Genomic DNA, 18,863 nt, shown 5'->3' with positions numbered 1-18,863 from the left:
GGCAACATGGCGACCACATGGCAGGATAAAGCCTGCAGTAACAGAATGCATAATGTGATTCCTCACTTGTCCTAATGCGGATCCATGTGATGCCATTTTAATTAGATTTCAGTTGTAATGTGCAGGGACATGGCTTGTAGCTTAAAGTAAAAACCTTTAATTAATTAATGGATTCAAATTTCCATTGAAAAACATACTAACATTTCAATGCAGGAAGTTAAACAAATAATAGCTAGATAAAAATAGCACGGTGGTGCAGTGGTTGGCACTGTCACCTCACAGCAGGAAGGCTGGAGCCTGCATGGGTTTCCTCTGGGTACTCTTGTGAGGGACCGGCAACCTGTCCAGGGTGTACCCTGCCCTCACCCAGTGTCAGCAGGAATTGGCTCCAGCCCCTGCAACCCCAGTGAATGAATGGCTAATGAATGAATGAATCAGTGCTGTAGCCCAGCAGTAAATGTGGTATATTGTGATATTGTTGAATTAACGTTTGCTTCTTTGATAGCCCTGACTCATTTGCATCTCAATTTATGACACCTGTCTTTCCCAGAGCAGGAGTTGCATTGTGCAGATAACTGATAATGCTATCATTTCTGATGCTGTCTGAGGAAGGATTTAGGAGAGGAGCTCAGTCTCGCCAGTACATGGTGCTGCCGTTGGGCTTAACTGTGGTAAACAGACCAGGGCTAGCAATATTCTATCATCAGAAACCATCAGGAGTAGAAGTCAGAGATAGGTGCAAAATAAATGAGTGTACAGTCACATTCTCTCACTGTCAGTGTTTCATGCTGTTATGGTATTTTAGATAAGTGCTGGAGAGCCAGCAGGGAGTCAGAAAGAAAATGAAACATTTAATTCTGTCTTCAGTGGAGTTGTGGAGGGAGAGAAAATTCATATTGCATGTTTTGTCTCTGTGCTAAATGATACTGTAAAAGACACCCACAGACTTTGCCATGGTAGTCATAAGACAGCTGTATAAGGAGGTTTAGCAAATTTTAAATGCCTCCAAGATTGCTTGGTTAAGAAACTACTTTCAAATTTCAGATACACAGCTGTGGCAGATACATTGCTATGACATTGACTACGATATAGACCTAAGTAACATATTTAGAAATTTTGCAAATGAAGTAAATATAAAACACCGAAAAACCTAGTTTACTTAGACATTTAGACTCTTCATTACTTTCTGAGCACCATTTGCTGCAATCACACCTTTAATTCCTCTGTGCTTTTACCCTCTAGCACACCTGTTTTTGTGCTCTTTGTTGCATTCTTATGTAGAGATGCTCTCAGCTCCTATTAGACTGGATGTGTACAGAGATGTAGTCCCTCCACTGATTTTCAAACAGGCTCAGTTCCAGACCTGAGCTGGTGTCTGGGTCACTGATATTCAGACTCTTGTCATGAAGCTACTGCAGCACTGTCCTGTTGGTTACACTGCTGCCATCATCATCTTGTTTGTTGGAACGCTATTAGCCAGGTGATGAGCCATGGCTATTTGCTGCTGCTCTGTTTGCCAAATGACATTCAGACCACTGAATTATATTTTTTTCTCACCAGACAAACAGCATATTTTGATTTTGATCAGGTTTACTGTCATTAAGTAAACTCCAGGCAGACTGCCATATGCCTTTAATTTAGGAGTTGAATCTATCAAGCTATTCTACCAGCAAGGGCTAATTAATGGACTGTTACAGAGATTGTTGTCTTCCTGGCAGGTTCTCCATCTCTGCAGAGGAACTCTGAAACTCATTTAGAGCGGCCATTTGGTCCTAATGAAGCTCTAACAAGCAGTTCTAGTCGATCCAATCCATTTTTTGAATACAATTTCCAAGATTTTTTTTACCTCAAAGTTCTGTTGACAGCTCTTTGGACCTTATAGTTTTGGTTTTGTCAGTCTTGCTCCATCAACTGTTGGAACTTGGGCATATTTTTGCTTTCACATCCAATTAATTGAATGTCAGCATCCCAAAGAAAACACAATAAAAGCTGTATGTAAGTCATAGCAAAGGTTTGACTATATATATATACATTGGGTATTTCAAAACATTCTAAGGATCTTTTAGTTTTTTAGTTTTTTTTAGCCATTTTTCTTTTATTAGGTGGGTCATGGTAGAATTGCAGACAGGAAATGATGAGGGAAAGGGAGAGGGGTATGACATGCAACAAACGTCCCCATCTGAACTTGAGCCAGGGAGGCTGTGATCAACGTATATGTTATTTGTCTTGACCACTTACCACCACAGTGCTCCCATACATTTTTATGTCTCCACTCCAGTGACAGCCAGGTCTGGAGGTATTATGTCTGTCCCATTCGCATGAATGTGATATCAAAATTCGCACAAATGTTCACTTGGACTTAAAGATGAACTGATTAGATTTTGGTGGGCAAAGGTCAAAGGTCAAGGGCACTGTGACCTCAGAAAGCATGTTTTTGGCCTCTTGAATGTGTTATCTCAAGACCACCTTGAGGTAATTTCTTCAAATTTGGCACAAACATTCACTTTGACTCAGAGATGAAGTGACTAGATTTTTGGTGGGCAAAGGTCAAAGGTCAAGGGCACTGTGACCTCTTAAAACATGTTTTTCATGAATTCATACACTAATTATGACATAATTGAACCTAAAATAATGACGTGATGACATTTTATATCCAAATGGTCAAAGATCAACTTCACTGTGATGTCATATTGTTCTGCAAAAACACTTCTTGCCATTGTTCAGTGCTGTCACACAGGAAAGGGGAGATTGTGACCATGTTTCCTGCGACTTGGCTGGTAGGCAGAGGCATACAAACATGAGACTGTAATTGTAGTGAAAAACATGTTTTTTGGGTAAGTCTATAATTTAACTAAAGTACTTTCTGAAGCAGCTGCATATTGATGATATAATGATGAGGTTTAGTCTAGACCTCATGGCTCTCTGCCCGCCTTGCATGTAATACTGGGTGATGTGCATCATGATGGCTGCAGCGGGAGAGCCTTTTGTCTAATGATAATAACTTACTTTTAGACAAACAACCTTGGACGGCCTCTGGATCCATAAAAAGTCTCTTCTTCATTATCAGTTGATATATTGGTATCCTTGATAACCCAAAGACCACAAAGTAATAACCACATAAACACACCGTGGTAGTGAGGAAAGAAAAGACAAGCAATGTTGTTACTGCCACAGTTTACCTGTCCTCAGCACCTTGAGCTGGATGCCTTTCTCATGACATTAAACTACACACAAATAACTTCAGGAGGTTGAACTTATTCGTCTTTGATAGGCAGACACTTTATAAATTATCTTAAAGCAGAAGGGAGCTTGACGGGTGCTGTATAGACTCCATTATTAGGTTTTTGTCCTCAGCAATATTTCATAGGGTTAGCATACTGCCAGGTATGCTTGAATTTGTTTAGTGTGATTGAGTGACTGCATGATGGCATTAGGCAGGTGGAAGGAGGAGCAGGCAGTTTGGCATCGAGGATTGTCTCGATAACAAGCTTTCCACCAGCCTGTTAATTTTCCATACCACTTAACATAGTGGCTATATTTAGAAGACTGACTTGTTACAGCTTGCTTGGCTTTATAGGAGTTTTCTGCTCACTTTGATCACTGAGCTGTCTCAGACTGCATATTACCCCCACCCCATGAGTTTTCAAGCTGTGAATTCCTGTTATTGTTAGTGCCTCAATGAACAATATCTCTGCTCTCTGTGCTCATTGATCAAGATGTCTGGCTTCAGGCTGAATTTCACTATTGGAGTGGTTTTCAAAATATGTAGGAAATGGCTTTTTAATTTTTCCAGAATACACTTCCACTATAAACTGCTGAAAATCTTCTTATTTAAGATTTATTCTATCACTTGCACTGCTTGGATCTACACACCTGAAACAACAGTTGAATTTAGAGACTAAACTGTGTTTAACAAGGTTAATTCTTTACATCAGTGCAGCATTTCTTCTTTTTTTAAATGCACATTAAAAAAAGTTTAAGAGAGTATTTTTCATCCACACAACAACTGGAAAGACTGTCTCTCAAATCTTCAAGTCCAAGCATTCTGATGACACACATCATTGTAATGTAATTGCACAGACATCTGATGATGATTGAGGTGAGGCTCGATTTCTACCTCCAAGGACTAGTCTCTTTCCACTACTTAAGGCTGCTTTTGATCTCACCGAGCTATTACCTGTCAATCACAGTAATGTGTAGCCAGTATCTAGGCTCATTTTCCGCCTGCTTGCTTTGATGCCCAACAGCAAGTTGTTTTCAGTGTGTTCCCTATATACCATGCACTTCTTTAGAGGGCTAATTTCATGCTTGTTGGATTTGAAGAACTCTGTTATTGATTGTTGTTTTCTACTTTCTTAATAGTGATTATCTTTTGTGACTTAAAAGGAGGAGTAGGGCTATATGGACGCCCTTCCCCTCTTCTTTTCATTAAATGCCAGGCAGTTTTATTTTCATGGGTGCTTAAATTCTGATCAAAACCTTTTTAGAAGGAAAGAGATCTCCACTTTCTTCTTCCAGTGCTGACCAGCCCTTTAACATCAGAGTAGTGACCTGGAAAATATGTGAAAGAGCCCTCTTGGTTAATTTCCCCTCAGAGAAAAAACCTATCAAGAACAGGGTTGAAAGCTGGGTCAAACAGCAGTGCTCAGCTTGAAAGTTTAGTTTAATCCATGTTGCTCCAAGATGGAGCATTACATCAGCACAACACAGAATATAATTTAATAGCATGTGAAAGGTGAAAAAAAATCCAATCTTTTCTTATATTCCTTACCTTTGTCCCATCTTATTCTGCAGTTGGTGGGTGGTGAGTTTGATATGGAGACGAACTTCATTATCCAGGATGCGGAAAGCATCGGCTGCATGGTGGAGCTGCTGGAGCACTGCGACGTCACCTGTCAGGCTGAAATCTGGAGCATGTTCACCGCCATCCTTCGAAAAAGTGTTCGAAACCTGCAAACCAGCACTGAGGTGGGCCTCATCCAGCAGGTGCTGCTCAAAATGAGCTCGGTGGAAGACATGATAGCAGGTATGAGAACAGTGTGAGCAGGCCTTGTTTTGCCCAGTAGCACTGGTGATACATACAGTATATGTTCATTTTCTGATTGATCCTTATCATGTTAATGTCCAGCAAGTACCACATATATGGGTTAAGTCTTCTTGGTTTTGGCTTTCAGCCAGGCAAGAAACCATCTCTCTGTATCTTTTAATAGATCTGCATTTTGAGCGACTATATACTGGCAAAGTTGCGATACAGATTTCCATGTGCAACCTCCTCTCTAGAGGACATCAGCACAACAGTCCTGCACTGAAGGTTTGCAACAGCACGATTAAAGAAAAAAAAAACTCCAAATGTTCAAAACTATTTAATTTTCCTGGTAGTATTGTCTGTGTTGTAGTGATGGCAACAAACAAACAGCTCTGAAAGAAAGATAGAGAAGAGAGAAGTTTGGAGACATCTTTTAAAATTTGGTTTACATCTATTTAATCGTTGTCATCAACTTTTTTAAGAGGAATGCGATCAATTCACTGACACTCGAAAGTACATTTTAATCAAGATATAATTTAACAGTAGTACTGTATTTTTTAAGAGATAGTAAATAACTTATGTTATTACTTTATAAAAAAAATTACACTTTAACATATTGGATCTAGAGAAATTTAGATATAATAATTACACTTGTGTGTATTTTTTTTTTTTACCTGACTAGCAGTGTGGCCTAGATACATTGCCATGAAATTTGGTCACTGTGAATGTTTTTCTCCTGCTACATCAGGTCACAGCTTCCACTTGACCAACGCTTTGTTCAGTAACAAGGTTCCGTACAGTATCTCATATGAATGGTTGTTTTTCCACACAGTGTTATAGCTGGTAGCACTGTGGTTTTTCACAAGGGAGGTTCTGAACATTGCAGGCTGTAGGTACTACTACTTATTGGATTTTTTAGTACTGCTCTGTGATACATACAGGCCTTTCTGGAGCAAGCTCCTCAAATTTGTTTTTGTATCATGGTGCTATTGTCTGGAGGTCAGTGTCACTTTGACATTTTGCACTGCGCAAATTACATTGATGCCTTGTGTAACTTGTAAATTATATCTCAGCTGATGAAAACCAAATGCATTTCCCTGTGGTGTTACTGTTAAACAATTTGCTATATAGACATCACTTTCATATACAAGTCAGTTTCCATATCATTGTAGTAGAAATGTTTCTGTGATAAATATAATTTAATTTCACAGACAATGAACTCAGTGGAAAAGAAGTCAAACTAAAGAAAAACCTTTTTTTTTATCTTGGGTGTTGATGCATATGAATACTTCTCACCATGAAGACCTCCTCTGCAGTGTGGGTGAATTATTATATCTGTAAAATGCAGCTGCCTTTGATGATTGTCCCCGGTCTCCCCTTTATCCTCTTGTTTATGTCTGTGTGTGCCTGGGCCTGTGTGTGTGCGCATGCGTGTGTGTGTGTCTGTGTGTGTGTGCATTTGCTAATATGTGCATGATATCTTGCCTTTTAAGACTTGCTCGTGGACATGTTGGGAGTGCTAGCCAGCTACAGCATCACGGTGAAAGAACTGAAGTTGCTGTTCAGCATGCTGCGGGGAGAAGGAGGCCTCTGGGTAAGTGATAGCAGGGACCAGATGCAGTGAGTTGTGTGTTGGTTTGACACTGTCACTTGAGTTTCCCCCAGAGAGCCATCACACTGATCTGTTTGGAGCTTGTTCTGTAATTGACCAACTGCAGAATGAGTGAATGTGGTAAATGAAATTGTATTGACTGGAGCCCAAATGATTGGAGAGAAAGTCTTCACAATGTGCTGTTACTCTTTTTTTTAAATTATTCTTTGCCTCCTGTGCAGCCGAAGCATGCGGTCAAAATGTTATCAGTGCTGAATCAGATGCCCCAGAGACATGGTCCAGATGCCTTCTTCAACTTTCCTGGTCGCAGTGCAGCAGTAAGTTTTCACATCCTCCTACTGTGCATTCAGTTTTAATATGACATGTACTTGTGCATTTTTCTGGAGCCCTGGAGGTTATCAGGTTAAAACAGCCGAGAATCCATACATAATTATTGACAAAACAAACAATCTCTTATATGGTAATGGATTATGCATGCTGTGTTCAACAAAAAGAAATAAATCCACATATCAAAAACTGTACCTCTGATATCTGCTGAGCTTTACAGTTAAATGCCATCAAACTGTAATATTCTGTGTTTATTGTGGCACTATGTATACGTGTGTGGTAAGAGTGTACTGGGTGTACAGATGAATCAAAGGGTTTATAGATGAGAAAATGTGAGCCTACCCTGTGTAAGACAGAGGGTGTGATTAAATAGATTGTGTTCAGAGCTGATCATTTATCTTTGGAGCAGACATATTGAAAAAAACAGACACATAGTAGAGGAAAGAGGTAGAGAGAGATGGGAAGACATTAGACCTGCTACAGAGTTGAGCATCCTGTTAATTACCTTTGCATCTTTTTGCTTCATGCCAAAGCATGATGATTAAAGTAAGTAATTAAGTCTATTTTTCCATTGATGGTTAAAGGGTTGTCTTAAATGACTCGTTCCAGAATCATAGAGATTAATATCAACTTTGCCCAAACGCAAACAGGGGTGGAATCGTGGCTGGATTTATTTCAAAGAGGCACTTGCCATTGAAAATATTCAACATGAGCAGGAATTATAATACAGTCAGCTGGCCAGTAACATTTTGGAGGACTCAAGTTTATTTGTACATAGTGTAGTTTAATTCTACCTTAACTCACTGTTGTAGAGGTAGATATTTAAACAACTGTCTCTCATGCTTCATGATTGTGTCTCATCTTTTTGTTTTTGTCTCAGGCCATTGCTTTACCTCCTATTGCCAAGTGGCCTTATCAGAATGGGTTTACTTTCAACACCTGGTTCAGAATGGATCCCTTGAATAATATCAATGTTGACAAGGACAAACCATATCTCTACTGGTGAGTAGACAATTACAGTTGTGCTCCATGTTTCCAGTTTCCAGAGTCCTCAGCACTCTCCCAGCTCTCTCACAGGTGCTCTAAGTCTACATTATGACGCCAAAGAGAAGAAGATTACACCTTCTTGTTTTTCATCAATATAATTGCTTTAGCTTTGAATAGGAAATCATTCCCAGTCAGCAGAGGCCTATAATGGTACCAGCAGCTTTATTATGCCACAAAACCAACGACAGCCCAGGCCAGAAGCATTATGTTTTTGGGCTGTCTATGTGTCTGTACCTGCATCCATCCCTCAGTCCTCAGTGAACGTGAAATCTCAGTAACGACTTCAGGGAATTTTTTTCAGATTTGGCACAAACATTCACTTGGACTTAAGGATGAAATGATATATTTTGGTGGTCACAGGTCAAAGGTCAAGGTCACTGTGACCTCACACACACATTTTGGCGATAACTCAGAATTCAGACGGTAATTATGACAAAATTGCTAAATGTTCTGCAAGATCACTTATCTGATCATTAGTCAACCATCATAACTCAGGAACAGATGGGGATTGTGACCATATTTCACATTTGGTCGGATAATGAACTGGTGACACAAATTTTGTGGTGCATGTGTAGATCCTCTGTGCTGCACAGTTGAAGATGCGCGTGCAAAACAGTGAAGACAGCATGTTTCTCACTGGAAATGATTCAGTGGAATCATCCGTCAGTATAGCGATAACTTCCATTTTGCTAGAAAATACACTTAATACCTTTTATTAAATTCCTTCAATATCTTCACTACAAATATTATATGAGTCTGCACAGCCATGGATGCAAACTGCAACTTGGTCGGTTGGAGGAGGCACACAACTGCGAGACGGTAATTTGAGTTGACAAAGCAATATGCTGTCTGATACTCTGTGACCTACAGTGATTTTCCCATCTAAGCAGATTATGACTCAAACTTGTTTTTCAAGGTTAAAGTAGTTTTACAGACACTATTTTTCACACACTAGCAACACTTATGTAATGTTGTTTGTGAAGGGGCTTTATTTTTTCCCAATAATGTTCATGAATTATAATAGAGAATTAGGTCAGATTATTGAGATTAAAACCCATGGAAGCATGAACTACAATGACTGGTACTGGCTGTTACAGAGGTAGACTGCTGCAGTGGGAGGCACTGTGGAGGTATTAATTTAAATTTGAATATCTGCCACATAAGGCCCACATACCAGCTCTTACACGGGCTTGTGGGTAATTAGTAGTAAAATCAATAACCCACAAGTGCAGTGATGTTTAGATGCTGCTCTGTCTGTTTATGAGAGGAGCTTGGGGAGAGAATCACAGATTACAATGGAACATATAAAAGAACTGTGGAAACGAACGAAAGAGAGAGTGGATGATAAAGAATAAAAGGTGGAGATGGCTGATGAGGAAGATTGTTCAAACTAATTGGTCAGAGATAACAGTTAGTTAACTTTTTATAAAACCAACGACAGCCCAGGCCAGAAGCATTATGTTTTTGGGCTGTCTATGTGTCTGTACCTGCATCCATCCATCCTGTTTATCATCTGCAGACTGCTATTGCTTTACCTGGATGGCACAGTCTTGGGCAGACTCATTCTGTGTTCCTCTGATGTGTAACAACAACAAAAAAAAGTAGTATTGGCTCAGCTAAGTTGTTGGTCTTCATGTGGCAGAAATTCCTTACTGACAGAGGCACAAAAAGGGTGAGATATGCCAAGCTAATCCTGTTTATGCATTTCTTCAAGGGCCTCACAGCTCACTGGCAAGGCATGTAGACGACAAAAAAGAATCGTATCTTCAGAAGCGCACCAAGGTTACTGCTTTGCACCTGATGTGTGATCACAGGCAGGCTTGTCCACTATAGCAAGCACCAGACAAAAAAAAGCCTTTGCTCTTTATCTGCCTTGACAAAGAGGTCTGTTTGTTTTAGATGATCCCAGCGGGTGGTGGTGGTAGGGGGCTTTGAAGGTGACAGACTGTTCTAGACCTTAAGTCTGTGGGAGTGTAGTGAATACATGTCAGCTGTGAAAAAGATGTTCAGACCAAGCAGGGAAAGAATAGAGAACCAGTGTGGTGTGTGCTGCACAGGCTCTGCTCATATTGTGTACAGGTAACATTTCCTCTGTTCTGAAATTATATATATTTGATCTGTGGAGTCAAGACAATCAGAGTGAGGGGATTACACACTGGGAACATCACTAAAGTGTCGTCGTTTTAGTCTCACCCCAGGAATGATCCTGTTCTGACTGGTTAAGCACATCATACCTCTCATAAGGATCTCAAGAGTTTCCTCTCAATTATTCCTACAAATTGCTTTGTGTCTGCATAAAGCAGAGCATTCAAAATGATACTGACCCCAGTGTCATTATGAGCAAGGAAGCAACTATTACACTCAGTTGATGGTTTGTATACATGTGGTATGTTAATTAGGAAATATCCGTAGGAATAATTCAAAGCACAAAATGGGGTGAAATGGGATGAAATATATTTTATCCTGCATGTTGAAAAATGAATTATGTTCACCCTGTGTGTAGCCAAGGATATATATTGTACATGTCTCTGTTTACAGCTTTCGCACCAGCAAGGGCATTGGCTACTCTGCACATTTTGTTGGTAACTGCTTGATCGTGACCTCACTCAAGTCTAAAGGAAAAGGTTTCCAGCATTGTGTGAAGTATGATTTTCAGCCCAGAAAGGTAAGACCAGCTTTAGTTTTTAATCATTGGTTAATCCTTGATTGTGGTCTGAGGTGAAAGGAAAGAGATAAAGACTTAAGATTTCAGAAATTACTCTGCTCTTTTAAATCACCACTTTTGGCTACCCCTACCCCTGCTGACTCAGTACCTACCACCTGTTATTTTATTGACATTACAACGTTGCATGTCTACACATGGACCTGAAGTGGTTAAGACTCCCAGAGGAGTCTTGCAGGTGTAATTGGATGTAAATGTAGATGAGGAAATGAAACGTAATTTAGCGTGGAATGTCAGAGTAGCATACCTGTCCCTGCAGAGAAGGAAAACTGGCTCGAAAGTATGTGTCAAACAATTAGAGCCTTCTCATAACATCTGGGATCAACCATTCATCCCACTCCTACTGCGCAGATATCGTGTTATAGAAGTTCTTAGAAGATGAACCATGTTGAATTAAATATTGAATTGATTTCGGGTTCAGACATCTGTAGATAAGTGCCTCTCTGAATTATCTCTGGGCAGCTTGCACTCTTCCCCTCAATCATGAATCCTCTTTTAAGTGTCCCTACCTTAGACGGCTGGCAGTGCCCCACCTTGGTCAAACCAATAGTTACTGGGCACACAGTTACACAGGAGGTGGACGGCCTTTTGCCTACTGCTGTGAGTGTTTGTGTCAGTCTTTTCCAGTGTTCATACGAAGCAGCTTGACTGTTTTAGTGTTTTGAGTCACTCTGATCTTGAGTTAACACAGAAAGAATGAAAGCATTACATTTATTGCATTGTTTCAAATTGACAAAGAAAAGTCTAATTATTTAGGAGAATGCATTTCTTCCATATATTCTTTTAAGAAACAATGACCAGTGAAAATCTTTTCAGCCCAGACCCATCTGTTGTTGTCAGCAAACCTTTTGGTTGTCCATACATTGGCTAGGTTTTGTCAGTGTTAGAATATTATGAGTATTAGAATATACTTTACATGGCTTATTGATGGCTTATAATGCTAATGAAGTAAGAACAAGAGAACATATTCATTCATATTCATTGTTTGTTATTGAGTAAAATTCGTTTTATACACTTCTATTCACTTACCAAGAAAAAGCTGCCCTGTACCTTGTGTAATTATGTTTTTTTTATATACCAAAATTAAGTTTATTGATAAGTGGCCATTGTCTGATGCAGTCCAGCACAATGGTTCCCCGTAACAATGCAGTGTTTCTTTATGTACCAATTTGTGATGCAGAGTCATGAAGTTTGAACTCGAGGCTAAACTGATTGCTTCTTTTTTCAACTTTACAATTCAAAGAGGCAAGAAATGATCTGAGTAAGGAGAAATATTTGGACAGGCCTCCTATGTTAAATCAAAAGAACTGACATCAGTACTCTTTCTGCAGCATCAGCAGCACAGAGTGTGAGATAAATCCTAGGATAAAAACAGAGAACTTGAAGAAATAAATTGCAGCTCCAAAGGGTGCTGTGTGAATGAATAATATATCTATAGGTTTTCCATTAGAAAATGTGAGCAAAGCAGTTTAAGTTTAAAACAGATTTATTACTGTATATACAGTAACTAAGATATATATATATATATATATATATATATATATATATATATATATATATATATATATATATATATATATATATATGTGTGTGTGTGTAGTTTATTACATTAATATAATCGGTTATGTTTCCTTCTTTCGAAGTGGCTTTGTGTGGAGTGAAAAATGGCTCCTCCTCTTGCCTCCTCTTAGCCTTTCCTCTAATCTGTTATTCACTATCTTCTTCTGCAGATTTCAAAACATTAGGTAGCAAACCTCAAGGTCGTGGCTCTCTAATGACTGTGAGGTTTATCTGAATCCCTGGTTTTAAAACAAACAAATGTTTGATATGTTGCTCTATAAACCAAACTTCATTGTAGTTTCTCAAATTTTTCAAAAGTATAAAGATATTACAAAATAAATTTAATGAAGCACTTAATACGTTACCTGTTTGTTTGTTACCTGTGTGACTCACTTATTAAATCTTCTCAATCTGACTCTCTTCTCGCCTTTAGTGGTACATGATCAGTATAGTTCACATCTACAGCCGCTGGAGAAACAGCGAAATCAGGTGCTACGTTAATGGACAGCTCGTTTCTTATGGAGACATGGCATGGCACGTCAACACAAATGATGTAAGTGCACTGTGATGTAACTCCTCCTCACTAATGTCACATTTTTTCCCTGGTTTTGATGTTTATTGGCACTGGAGTTACTGAGGCTGCCACACTGACATTTGGAATGGCTGAAAAGTGTGAGAGGAAAAAATAGTGTACACCTTCAGTGCTCATTGAGCAAAATTAGTTTTACTACATCAACATGGATTTCTCTCAGAAATATGACTGGCATTTCAGTCTTAATTTGAATATCCATTTGTCACAGAATTGTGCTGCAGCAGAGGCTGGAAGATGGAATATAAAACATTTGGAGAACAGATTTATGTGTAGAGTGAAAAATGGTTAAATCTCAGTAGCTACTGTATATATGTGCACAGATGTGATAAATATCATTAGACTGAAACATTCTTGTATTTCAATCAGGAGAGACAAGTGAATGAAGTGAAAGTAAATATTTTAATTAGACAAGACATGTGATGAATAGAGCTGAAATGATTTTGGATGAATGACTTTGGCGCTTGGTCTCGTGGGGGAGATGTTTAGGTTTAGGATGAGCGGGAGCAAAATACATGTACGTATATGAATATAATCCCCCCGAAACCAGACACTGGTAGTGGTGGTGGCTGACTATCCCTCTGATGCTGATGATGGCTGAAGAACCTCTGATGCTGAAGATGGCTGAGAATGCTCTGAAACTGATAAGGTTGAAGATCCCTCGCCGATGGGATGGCTGAGAGACCTCTGACGTAGAGATGCCAAAGAACCCTCTGATGCCGAGAAGACTGAAGAACCCTCTGAGACAGATTATGGCTGATGAACTCTGGAACCAGGTGGAGATTGGGGAGGGGGAGGGGCGCACATCAGCGCAGCAGGAAACTAAAACTGAGAAGGAACATCTTTAAAAAGGGGGCACCAGCAGACGATAGGCTAACAAGAAATTGTGTCGCCCTGCTATTGGTTAGTTGTGAACAGCTGACTGAACAGCTGATAGGACGATGACATCCACAGGCCGGAAGAATGAGGGAATAATGAGTGAATGTGTGAGAAGGGGTGTGCCATAATCAGGATTATATACAGCATATGCATGCAAGAGGATAGGTCTTCCTGATTGAACTTATGCTAGAGCTTCATATAATGTATGACAACATTGTGAGTGATGGTGTAACTGTGTGTTATTTGTATGTTTGATTGAGTGAGCCAAATGAAACCTGCTCTTTGGAACAGATTTAAAAAGCAGTTTGCACTTGCACAGATGAGACACACTTTCAAAGGTGTGCTTCATACTGTAGCTGTGTATTCAAGGGAAGGTTCATGAAATATTCCACTACATTACCTGAAGTTGCCTTAATTTGAGATGGAGAGTTTTTGTGGAGGAATTTTCCCACACCTGAAGAGAACGTTCACAAAGAAGCAGATTTTTTCCTGTCATGGCTGCATCACAAAGACACTAGAAATCGTACCAAAGACACACCCTGTTTCAACCAAGTGAGAGCGACATGTAGAAATGTATATAATGAGGAGGCATGAAATCATCACATCACCACAAACACATTGTACCACGCCTAATCTACGCCCTTGTGTCTGAACATTTCCCTGGCTATAACTTAAACAATAATTGCTGCTGTCTTCTCAGCATTAAAGCACCACAAGTGGGTTTTACATTTGAAAAAAAAAGACAAATAAATCAGGTTGGTTGTGCGTTTCTAGCAGTGCTAAATGTCAGACGAGCTTGATCAAGATTTTGAGTTCTCTAGAAACAAATCTGATTTTTCTTTCCCACTTCCACTTGTCCAGGTCCTCATACTGACTGTTTCTCCAGCTGTTATGTAATATGCTGCCGACGGTTCAAGTTAGCCTTCAGTTTTATCCTTCCTGTAATCTCCACTCATATTGTTCCTATCCCTGAGGTTATATTGAGGTTTCACATCCTCATAAATCAGGGTCATTGTTTTCATCTTTCCATCAGGGAAATGTCAGAGTAAACACTGAAACAACACAGAGAGTGGTGTTCTTTTGGATAGTGTCATCGAAAATACAATTCTAGGCCAAAATATAAAAAAATATAAGAAAATATTGTACTCTTAATTTTTGCCGTCTGCCTAATTCAACTGTAAGTGACTTTGGATATTTTTTCTTTTGAAGTACAAAATGATGTAGCTTCTCTTTCTATGTCCCTCCATTGCAGAGTTATGATAAGTGCTTCCTCGGGTCCTCAGAGACAGCGGATGCTAACAGAGTATTCTGCGGCCAGCTAGGAGCCGTTTACGTATTCAGCGAAGCCCTCAATCCCGCACAGATATTTGCAATTCATCAACTTGGGCCAGGCTATAAGGTATGTACTTCAGAGTGACTGAATTTGATTACATGTACATAGTCTACATCGCCCATCAATCTGTGAAATCAATGGCCAACGCTGCCCTGCCACAGCTCCTTTGCCTTTTGTCTCCATCCTGGGAGCGAAGGTTTTCCTCCCAGATAAACAGCTACATAAATTACCTTCTTCTGGGGAATAATGGCACAATACATGGAGGGAAGCAGCAGGCGCTTCAGGGGGGATGGAGTCCTGCGCTGACTTAACATCAGCTGCAGCAGGTGCAGCACTCCCAAACCTCTCGACAAAGACCACAAGAGTGATTGTGAATGTAGAAAGAAGCTGACCTACCTAGAGGAGACTTCAGCTGTTGTGAATGTTTATCATACAAACAAAATATTTGGTTTGCACATTTTTTATTTAAATTTGTTTATTTTATTTACTCTCTATCCCAAATATTCCACTCATCTTAAATAAGATACTAGGTGTGTCCTCAGTGTATTTTCATATTCAGTGATTGATCTTTCTCCCTCTCACTGTTTCGCATTAGCTCCTGATGCTCACAAAGTGTTGCTTATTCCTCACAGTGTTAAGCCCTCCCCGCTGTTACAAATGGAGGAATGACACACGCTGCCAAATCAGCTTTGAACGCTGGATAAGTCTCAGACATTTTACAACATATCTGGCCCTTTTACATCAGCGCTCTTTGCTCGCCAGCTGTGCTTTAGACAAAATTAGGTTTGTTTTATGTCAGGAAGGAATAGTAGTCTGTGGCATCAAGCTGGTACGTACTAAGTAAAATCTACCCTGTTGAAGATTATTAGGTTGATGTTTGGGATTTCAATCAGGTCTATGAAAGCCTGGAGATTCCCAGGATAACTTTTCACTAATGGCTGGTGACTTGCGGTTTCCCACCTTAATTGTGGTTCTAGACCTTCTATTAGAGAGGCAACACACAGAGGATCAATCCTCCAGATTCCTCAAAATAATGAAGAGCATGTCCTGGAGAGACAATTACCCGCATCTAATGAAGCTGTGAAGAGTATTGGTAAAGTTGAGTATGATGGAGCCAGCCAGGTGAGTTGAGGAGGAAGGTCAGAGGCTTGTCAGGCCCACTGATTGATTGTTGTAATGGGAGTGCCGTCCAGGTGATGAGAGGCCTGTCAGTTTTAATTGAGAACTGCTAGGAAGAGTCTGAGTGCAGATCACAGTATAGATCTGCTGCACTGTGTACATCAGACTTTCTGTATATCTATTTCAACGCAGCTCAGCTGCACAGACCAAGAAAGAACATCTGAGCTAATGTATGATTTATTTTCTGATCCATGATCTTCTCATCCATGTTTGATGTTTGACACACTTTCCCTTGCTCACACAGTGTATTGAACGTAACTATAACTTCTGAAGTTAGTTGAGATGCAGAGATTATTGCAGCCTAGGGTTACTATTTCTACTCCATGTTATGATTAATGCTGTAAATCTGACAGACCTGTTACTGGAATCTGTTCCCCAGGCCTTTTCCATATTGCTGTATTTGAAATTGCTCACTGAACTGACATGGACATCAGGTTATTTCATTTAATGTAACAAACATCCTCTGCTGTATATTGCTGTTTCTATTACTGACGACTTGAAACATTCCCAGCCAGAGATAGCATCAAGGGGCAGTGGTGGGTCTACAGACATTGAGGCTGACAGCAGCTGACTGTCATATCAGACTGTCATTCATCTCTGCTGTTGGAGCAGAGTTCATAAGCTTTGAGGAAAGTCTAGGAAATTGTTGGCTGGAGGATTCTTACTAGGGCTGCACAATATATCGTTTCAGCATTGTCATTGGAATGAGAGCATGAGCAGTAGTCACACTGCAGGATGAAGTCAAGCATGTCATGCTGTAGCTTTTTTTTTCTTACAAATGGAAAACTCACACAGTTCTCATTTTCCATGACTAATCTGCAAGAGAAGTCTTTTCTGACGCATTCTTGGATACACAGCGTTTGTTGCTAGTGAGTGACATGTAGGCTCTTCATACACAGCAAACATCCAATCGCAATCATTCTTGATCAGTTTATCAAGCAACCAAAGCAGGCCCAGCCCCTGCTAGTCGTTGACCACAACCTGACAATGAGTGAGGAATAGGAAAAAAAACACAGAAAAGGAAGATTTGGTCGCAAAAAGAAAAGCAACATCAGTTGTATGGAATTATTTCTGCCACAGAAGTATTATTTGTATATGTGTGTATATATATATATATATATATATATATATATAGATAGATAGAGAGAGAGAGAGAGAGAGAGAGAGAGAGAGAGCCTCATGGTTTTGAGAGCTGCACACTGGTTCAAGAATAGAATTGACAATAGATACTAGCAAACTCAACTCAAAAGAGGAGTTTTGAAAAGGCCTCTTGGTGTGTTTACTCTGCGCCCTACTCTTTCCAGTTCTGTGAAACAGTCTGCACTCATAAAGTAAGATCCATCACGCCAATATCCAGTGACAACCTCACTGAACACAAATATTTAGTCACTGAGTTGGCAAGTCAAAACAATTAAGCCATGACTTTACATCTTCTTATATGATGCTCTGCTCTTAGACTTATTTCTGTCTTTGCCCTATATCATCACTACCATATGCGTTCTACATGAGGCAGATTAGCCCATTGAATTTGTGCCAGCTCTGCTCTGCAGTATGCAACACAGATTGCTGTAGAAGAGACTGAGGAGCTGCCCAGACCTGGTCCTCCCTTGTCAGAAAAGACAAATGGTATCTCTGTGCAGGGACCATGCAATAACGCAATATGTGATGTAGAACACTACAAGACATCAGTTGTTAGAAACGTCTGAGATATTATGCAGGTCTACATATACACCTGCAAATAAAGGCCTATTTGCAGTAAACCTGCCTGTCTGTAAATGTCCCTAAGCTGTCAATGGAGCAGCAGCTCAGTTTCATTCACAACTGATATGTGTATAACCCCACAAGGTTCTCACAATAGAAAATATTAAATGTTTTCATCTACATCAAAATACACTTTTTTGATGGACATGAAATACATGAGGAGGATTTTTTATGCACTTACTTGAAGTAAGTGCACTCACAAGGAAATATATAGAGTGTTCAAAAGATCTCTGTCTTGTAATAAGCAAAAACTGCCTGAATATGTTCCAGGATCTGGATATCTATCTGAATGTAATCTTTATAATAATGTAATATTCAACGGAAATCCATGAACTGCTTTTTGAGCTATGAACTGATAACTAACAGACAAAGATCCTTGACAGTGGTGATGACAAAATTAAAACAGAATTAATTTCAAACAGGATCAACAGCTTTTTAATGGAGGGTTGTGGGAAATTAATTGTTATATATACTGTTAGGGAAAAGGAGGAAGAACCAGGGACAAATCATTGGGAGGTATTTTTGGGTATTTTTTCTTATAAGGAGGTCACAGGCACACAGAAGGTGAGGATGACAGCTGGTGTGTACATTTTGAGCTAAGCCGAAACTTAGTCAGCATGGCAGGGTTTTCCATCCATGCCGACTGCATAGAGGCCATCATTCTTGTGATCCTATTTCAGAGAACAACCACTGAGTCCTCCTCTCCATGCTGCATGAACTCACACCAAGCTTTTATTCTTCTGAGAACTAGCAGCTCTCAAATACACAAATATAATTTCCACAGGTTAATCTGTTAACAATGAATCAATCCAAAGAAAACGTTTGATT

General features: G+C 39.7%; 1 protein-coding gene across 5 annotated transcripts in view; it reads left to right on the top strand.

The window, feature by feature from the left end:
• Positions 1–18,863, top strand: part of nbeab (neurobeachin b) — a 190,647-nt gene that overhangs the window by 41,745 nt on the left and 130,039 nt on the right. For all 5 annotated transcript variants that reach the window (XM_071496175.1, XM_071496174.1, XM_071496173.1 and 2 more), the window contains 7 exons: positions 4,795–5,026; positions 6,520–6,620; positions 6,860–6,955; positions 7,846–7,967; positions 10,551–10,677; positions 12,728–12,847; positions 15,015–15,161. In XM_071496175.1, coding sequence (XP_071352276.1) covers positions 4,795–5,026; positions 6,520–6,620; positions 6,860–6,955; positions 7,846–7,967; positions 10,551–10,677; positions 12,728–12,847; positions 15,015–15,161 — 945 coding nt within the window. The remainder of the gene's footprint in view (positions 1–4,794; positions 5,027–6,519; positions 6,621–6,859; positions 6,956–7,845; positions 7,968–10,550; positions 10,678–12,727; positions 12,848–15,014; positions 15,162–18,863) is intronic.

Source organism: Trachinotus anak, unplaced genomic scaffold (genome assembly GCF_046630095.1).
Source record: "Trachinotus anak isolate AG129_WGS33_773 ecotype Australia unplaced genomic scaffold, CSIRO_AGI_Tana_v1 ptg000014l, whole genome shotgun sequence".
Taxonomy (NCBI): Eukaryota; Metazoa; Chordata; class Actinopteri; order Carangiformes; family Carangidae; genus Trachinotus; species Trachinotus anak.
This window is presented reverse-complemented; position numbering and strand designations above follow the sequence as displayed.